Source organism: Rutidosis leptorrhynchoides, chromosome 11 (genome assembly GCF_046630445.1).
Source record: "Rutidosis leptorrhynchoides isolate AG116_Rl617_1_P2 chromosome 11, CSIRO_AGI_Rlap_v1, whole genome shotgun sequence".
Lineage (NCBI taxonomy): Eukaryota > Viridiplantae > Streptophyta > Magnoliopsida > Asterales > Asteraceae > Rutidosis > Rutidosis leptorrhynchoides.
In genome coordinates, this window is record NC_092343.1 from 303,331,065 (window position 1) to 303,339,011 (window position 7,947).

General features: G+C 32.8%; 2 protein-coding genes across 2 annotated transcripts; one reads left to right on the plus strand and one right to left on the minus strand.

Moving 5' to 3' along the window:
- The first annotated feature begins 295 nt into the window (after positions 1-295).
- Positions 296-3,784, plus strand: LOC139875619 (actin-related protein 2/3 complex subunit 4-like). The gene is made up of 10 exons (XM_071862944.1): positions 296-307; positions 394-418; positions 919-992; positions 1,376-1,441; positions 1,587-1,639; positions 1,809-1,836; positions 2,236-2,310; positions 2,543-2,647; positions 3,365-3,454; positions 3,695-3,784. Exons 1-10 carry the CDS (start codon positions 296-298, stop codon positions 3,782-3,784), a joined length of 618 nt encoding a protein of 205 aa, XP_071719045.1.
- Positions 3,785-5,118: 1,334 nt separating this feature from the next.
- Positions 5,119-7,022, minus strand: LOC139877710 (alkaline ceramidase-like). Its single transcript, XM_071865136.1, has 2 exons — positions 6,751-7,022; positions 5,119-5,677 (listed from the first exon to the last, which is right to left on the minus strand). The coding sequence occupies exons 1-2, from the start codon at positions 7,002-7,004 to the stop codon at positions 5,164-5,166; spliced, it is 768 nt and encodes a 255-aa protein (XP_071721237.1). The 5' UTR covers positions 7,005-7,022; the 3' UTR covers positions 5,119-5,163.
- Positions 7,023-7,947: the final 925 nt, after the last annotated feature.

Genomic DNA, 7,947 nt, shown 5'->3' on the forward strand with positions numbered 1-7,947 from the left:
TGTTGTTGCGATTGTGGTCTTGTGAAGGTGGAATTGGTTGTGGTTTGGGTGATTTCCTAGTTTAGCTTTAACTTGCGGCTTGAGATGGTAGTCGTCGACGGTTTTTGCCTTACTACGGTTAGATTTAGGGTTTTCTGCGTTGTTTGGTCGGCAGTTTGACGGTGTTTGGTGGTTCGGGTTTTTCAGTTGAGGATTGATTCGGTTAACATAAGCTACTTCTCTCGTTTGTTCTTTCTGTTTCATCATATTGTCATAGGTAATCGCCTTCATATGCAAGCATGCGTTTTACTTTTAGATGGAAGTCAAGGTTTATAAAGAAGCGAGTTTAGTTAGTTTGTGTCAATATTACATGTTGTGTTTGTTTATATCATGTGTTGTATGTGATGGTTATAGGGTCATGGTCAATGGTCAATGTTTTGTATCAAATAAATCGTTAGGACACATGTAGTGGTTCGCCACCCACCCTTGTTAACATTGTTAACCTCTCACAACCATTGTTAGCAAATTGTTAAAGGGATTTTCAGCCACTCCTGCAACGAGGCTGTGAAGTAAAAAAGGAAACCCACTATTTTTTTATGTGTACCTTGTGTTAAATTGTTTGTACATTTTCTATTTTATATGTATATTTAGTTTGAGATGGAGTGTGTGATTGTGAAGGTTTAATGAAAGAAATGTTAAAGTGTTTGTGCTGATGTGACCCTGATGTGACAGGAAAAATATATGTGAAAGAACCGAACGATTGAGATCGCGTCAATCAGACTAATTAGAGTCTGAATCAATTTGTACGCTAACAAGATCTTGTTCTATATAATTTAAAATTTATGTTTTTTTTTTCAAAAAAATAATAATAAATAAAAAGTAAAAATACACACACTCCTTTTCTTTGATTGTTTAACTTTGTTGTTCTTTTTGGTTCAGGGCGATCAAAATCCACAATAACTCATTCTCTCGCTTCAATTCAATCAGTTGCATTTCATAGTTACTCCATTATGGTATGTATACTAAACCCTAGGTTCATTTTCATTTCAATTAATCGAATCTGCATATACGTAATACGTATATCGTTTCAGCTTATTCTGTTTGATTGATTTAGTAATTTTATATCATACTGTCGATGGTGATGATGATTTAATATGTTCATGATGTATCAATTTATAAAAATGCATCGTATCGTTTTATGTCAATTTTAAAGGATCGTGAAATGAAATGTAGATTTAAAGTTATTATATAACTGAGGTATGATTTAGGTTGATTAGTTAAACTGGAACTACTATTTGTGTTTTTTTTTTTTTTAAATGTAATTCATACATCTTTTGAATTAATACTTTAATTGTTGAACATTGTGTTTGTAATAATTAAGTAGTTGTGTTTACAGGCGAGCTCAGTGAGGTTGTATCTTACTTGCATACGGAACACTCTAGAAGCTGCTATGTGTTTGCAGGTACACAAAGTTATTTTGCATATAAATGTCCTTTTAAGTTTCACCTGTTGAAAATTGGTGAAGAACTGTTAATTTCAGCTCGTTTAATCACTGTTAATTTCATCTCTGAATGCGTGCGTAATCTTATTGAATTTTATTCGTGCAGAACTTCCCTTGTCAAGAAGTTGAAAGACATAACAAACCCGAAGTTGAGATGAAGTATGTAGCTGATACATGAATTCATTTTTTTTCCAATTTTAATTTGTAAATTTATAATGCTCATATCCATATCACCTCGGCTGTACATTGACTTTAACTTTGGCTTTGAATATGAGATAAAGAAATCCTGTAATGTCAAACGTTCTAATGACGTGTCTTCCGTTTTCAGGACCAGCCCTGAACTTCTGCTTAATCCTGTAAGAAAAAGCACTTGGTTCTTTATATGAAATTAGTCTCGTTTTAAGCAATCAGAATGATTATTTGACAATAGGACTTGCAATTGGTATTGAAGTGCATTTAAAATTTAAATATTATTCCCAATTTAGTAAATTATGATATACTCAAGCATAGACTAGTAATTTATGAGGATGACATAGGGGATCTCGGGGGACCAAATCAATATAATTAACCTTCTGTAATGATCATAAAAGGAAATATGTAATTCTGATTCTAGAAGATGCAAATTTTGGAAACATTGTGATTTCCCTTTGATCTGATAATAGTACTGGTGTTTTGTTTCCTCAGTTAATTATTTATTTACATCTTGATTATTATTATCATATTGTTGATTGTTAATGCTTATACTTTCAATTCAGGTTGTGATTTGTCGAAATGAAGCTGAAAAATGCTTGATAGAAACATCTATCAATTCACTGCGCATAAGCCTCAAGGTAATTGCATTAGTTGTTGCTCTCATTTTCGTGAGAGTACATTTGATTTTGAAAAAACATTACCACTTTCTAAACAAAGTTAATTTTTCTATGATTATATGCTCCTTTCTCAGTAAAGAAACATATGTTTAATGGATACATATCTTTTTAAACAATGTGTAAATTAGTCTTAAGTAATGACACTATAAACAAATCATGTGACAAATTCTATATTTTCTGGTTTTGTTCATAGGTAAAGCAAGCTGATGAGCTTGAAAACATCTTAACGAAGAAGTTCCTTAGATTTTTGTCAATGAGGGCAGAAGCTTTTCAAGTCTTAAGGAGAAAGCCAGTACAAGTATGTACATTAACACCTTTATAATGAAAAGTTCATCCCTTTTTCATGTTAGACCTCAAATAAGCCAATTAATTGCTACCGGATTTGCAATAACGTGCTTAGGGAATCATATATTAATTTTTCTTTGAAGTATTAAATTTGGGTTAAATTATTTGTTGTTGTTGTTGTTGTTGTTGTTGTATGTGATTGCGTGTGTAAGCAGTGGCAAAAGTACAAATTATGTATTTTTCTAGTGAGTTAAACAAGTTAGATAAATATTCAGAAAAAGTGGAAACATTTCGAAAGTCACCCTGTATATTCTAAATCGCTTTAGATTTAATTGAAATTATATAAATATATCTGAATTGTATTTGACTCCGTAAATGTTTTGTAAACAAATATAAGATTTTTTTGGAGCAAACATTTCGGGTCTACCTGATCTGACTCGACCCATGCCAACGCAAAATATTTAGCCGATGGACACGTTACTTAACTGGCCCGAACAGCCTGTTTACATGCTTCTATGTAAACGCAACACAAATCACATCTAATACTCTCTTTTTTAGACTTTTGCATATTTGTTGTTCGACTTCATCTATTGAGAAAAAATAATCAGTAATGGTATATTCTGATATATGAGTAACCTTTTAGTTTAAGTCTTAAATTATTATTTATGGATAATATGCGCCAAGGCAGTGACACTTTATGACCCGAGTTTTTCTGTTTCATGTTTTCCAGGGGTATGATATTAGTTTTCTTATCACTAATTACCATTGTGAAGAGATGCAGAAACACAAGCTTATTGACTTCATTGTGCAATTCATGGAAGTAAGATTTACGATTCATTGCTATTTACTTTTACTTATTATTATTCAATGTATAACATTGTGCAATTCATGGAAATAAGTTTTCAACATTGTTGTTCTATTGATGACATTTTTTTAATGCTCATTACATGTATTCAAAATTTTCATGCTGTGGGGCCTGCTATATTGGCTCGGTTTACTTGATATGGTTTGCAATGATGATGGAGAAAAATATAAACTTGTTATATAACTTGGTTTTCAGGATATTGATAAAGAGACAAGTGAACTGAAATTGTCTATGAACACAAGAGGAAGGTTAGTTGCAACTGAATTCCTGAAGCAGTTCATCTGAAATTTTCCACTTAATATTACTACTTCAACTTGTACATTTTGATTTGGTTACTTAATCAGAATTATGTTACAATTTCAATCTTTATAGAATTATTTTGCTTCAATTTGGTGCCATTGGAAAGGTTACCATTTTCATCTCGTAAAACGTAACGTACATTTTTTGCCAATCACCGTCCTTATAGACAGAAAAGGATGGTGTTAGGGACTTAGGGTTATGAAAAAGTTTTCTTTGTCGTTAGAGTTGACTATCTTTTAACCAAATTGACTATCTAAGGGTTCGAATCCTTGCTAGGACGAATATTTAGTGGTGGTCAGGGATGAGTTGAAAACAGCCAGGGAGTAATCTTGCTGGGCTGCGTACATTAGAGTATGGGTCGGATTATTCACCCTCCCGGGTTGCCCGAACATGGAAAATCTTCCACCTTTTACCTGAGTGCCGGTCTTGAACTTCTGAATTGACTTTTATTTAGAGTCGAAAACTTTATATCAAGCTCGGGTCTTGAACCCTTCTTAAGCTAGCTAAGGTTGTTAAACCAAGTTTAATCTCGTCTTGGCTAACTTGCACAACTTGCACAAGTGTACTAACTCGCAATCGACGATGAGAAAAGCATACTAATTGAATGACCATAAAATGAAAAATCATGAACTGGACAGAGTTATATTGAAAGTGATATTTAAGGACATTCCATGTTTTAGAACGTCAAACACATTCATCGCGAACTTTGTTTAAGCATGTCAATATTCAATATGCCACATGATAAGAGGCATCTAATAAACTCGAATTTCTTTATATATTGTGAATTGCATATTTTCATTCATTAAATCTAATTTTTATGTTTTTCATACATTTCACAACGCATATTTCAACATTTAAAGAAATTTTCGGATCTTTGCAAACCCTTCCAAGATTATAACATTACATTTCAATATACATATGATTAAGATGATGGTTGCAAGACTAGAACATACCTATAAGTGTTCTGATCAGGTTTTAGATTTCAGATTTATCCTGTTTGACTCAGATTGATGAATTTTCAGGTAAATGAATAAAAAATATGGAGTAACAACACTTGAACTCTAAACTGAAACAAGAAAAAAAACACATTTAGTTTCTCTATCAATCCAACTTTTTTTCAAAACCAGTATCTTCACAATACAAAAACCAAAAAATAATTCCCAAATTACACCTACATTGCTTCTCATAAACTGGTATATCATAATATCAAAACCGGGGCCACCATAAAACTATCAAATAACAAACTCGAAACCTTCATAAGAAAACAAATAAAGGCAGAATCTAAATAACCAAACCTAACACAGCAGTTGACCTGTATAGATGGTACAATACTTACATTTCAATATTTCAAAATGCAATAAGTTTCACTGAGCCTTCGGCTTTTGAATTTTAACATACGGGAACACCCCCATAAAATATTCAATTCTCGGGTTCCACCCTCGTTGTTGAGCACGACAAAACAGCAAAAACTCATTTGCAAAATACGAATTAAACCCCATGAACACGTGCCACAACGCATGACCTTGCGGATTTAAGTACCAAAGCGAAACCTTCTTACAAAACAGACGATCCAAAATCCAACACGAAACGCCAAGCAACACCGTGATTATGTATAGTTTTGCGAGCCGTCTAGCATGTTTATCCTGTGTGTTGATGTAGTATTTGTACATCCTCGGGATGCAAAGAAGACAAAGCATTACGTAGTGAACTTTGAAACCGATATCGAAACGGATTTGTGAATGGAAAACGGCGAAAAATGCACCGTAAAGGAATAAAAAAGTGGGCATGGTTGATTTGTAATGCCAATCGGGTGAGTAGAGGATGTAGATGTATAAAAGCATTTCCCATACCATTGGTGTTTCGTCACCTTGTTGTTGCCTGAATTCAACAACTTACGTTAGAAACAGATCAAGACACTGAAAAACAAAATCCACATAACGTTTTAATAAAAATGGCAATCAACATATAGTGACCGACTGATGCGTAATATGAAGAATAAGCACCAAAAACGGATAACAAAATATTTTATCCAAGGTTGCAAAAATCGCTACTCGCGTAGTACTCAGTCATGACTTTTTAGAAACTGCTTAGGAATTCGAGGAGTACCCAATGTTGACCAATTTTGACTTTGACAAATTATGACCAATTTTTGACCGATTTTCCTAGTAATCCCGAGTTTTGACCGATTTTCCAAGTAATCCCAAGTTTTGGTCGAGTTTTGAGCAATTTTCCGAGTAATCCCGAGTTTTGACCGAGTACTCACTAAGTACTCCCCGAGTTGCAACAACCGAGTACTAGCCGAGTAATTCCGAGTTCTGCAACACTTATGTTATCTAGCGAAAACATCCTAATAATCCTATGATGTAAAGTTAGGAACACATACAGGTTTTATAATTACACTTTTCATATGCGGGACATCCTAGAAGGGGAAATAAATGACAACAATCTTAACATTCTTAGGTTAGCAAAAAATGAATTCCATGAGTTTTTCTAATCACCCGACACAAAAGATAAAATTTGTATTGAACTATCTTTTAACTAAAGGACTTCAAAGAAAAGTTAATCAAGATGTAATCTATACATATATGATATATACAAGGAGCCTAACACTTGCATTTTATAATAAATATTAAATACTAACATTAATCAAGAAACAAATGAAAAACAAATATGTGCATGAACATGATGAGGTAAGCGAAATTCTACAAATAACTAGGATACAATGTTATTTAACATTCGGGTAATATGGTGAGTGAAACAGTAGTCAGGCCATACTTTTGAATTACTAGTACACATCATACAAAAATAACACAGAACTAATTTACCTTTTCTATATTGAATCTTTTTATAAGCATGCAGAGGAAATTTCTATTAGAGTAAGACAAAAATTCATTTCAAATAAAAAACTTCAATATAAAAAAGCATAGCCAGTTTTAACTACAGATACTTACAGTCGTTGCAATGTGGCATGAAACAGCATACTCCCAATGGCAAGTATCATATTTGAGATATGTAGTATGCTAAATCTTTTTTCAAACCTTTGGCTCAAAGCAATCACGAGGCCAACGATCGCCAAAACAACGCTCGGTATATTCGAAATTGTGTTATAGAACTCGGCGATATAAGATGAGTGCACGTAATTTTGTTCACACCATTCTGTTGTGGATGTAACGGGTCCCCAAAAACTCGATGTTGCAAATGCCATGCTTTATATTTGTTTCTGTAAAAATGAACATTAATGTGAATGCTTTAACAGAACTACACACTTTTATATAACTTCACAGATGCTAAGTACCAATTTTTATATAAATCAAATCATAACAACTAAAAAACTTTTTCATGGTTCAAGTGTTATATGAAGCATCTAAATACTCTGTAAAACTTAAGCTTAACAAATAAGCATAATCACCTAATATAAATATTAGTACATAACCAAATTCATCACCTAATCTAAATATCAATACATAACCAAAATAAGCAACAATTGATAACACAAAAACCTAAAAAACTGTCATTTCAATCAGCATTCACATTTTAAAATAACAAAATTTGCGGGAAAACAAAAAACAAGTAGTGAACGAATCTGAAATAACAACAATTCATAACACAAAAACCTAAATCCAAATATTAGGCTCTAACAACGACGATTTCATAGTATTAACGATAGGATGAAACGAAATTAAACGTACGAAATGAGATATATATAGATCTATGAAGTGTCCGTACCGTTAATCAGTTTCGAATTTCTCTCTTCGTTCGTAATAATTCGAATGTACGGACAGAGAGAATCAAATGCAAAGGAGTTTTTAAGATTTTTAATGCAATTTACGATTCGCAATTGCTAAATAGAAGAGATGATAAATTCATTTTAAATTGGAAAAAGAGATTCGCTCTCACACTGATTTGAAATACAAAAAGTTTTATTACGACTGAAACGCGTGATTAAAAAAAGTTTTATTCCGTGTTAATTAAGTCGGTACGATGCGCGTTGTTGGGTAGAGATGCAAAAAGTATCCAAAATCCGAACCCGAATAATAATTCAATTTAGTAGGATGGATTCATTTAATGTTAAAAGATTCGGTTAATGAACCGTATCATCCCGAGGATAAAGTTGTATGGTCGCAAGGTTTCGATGGTTCCTATTCTGT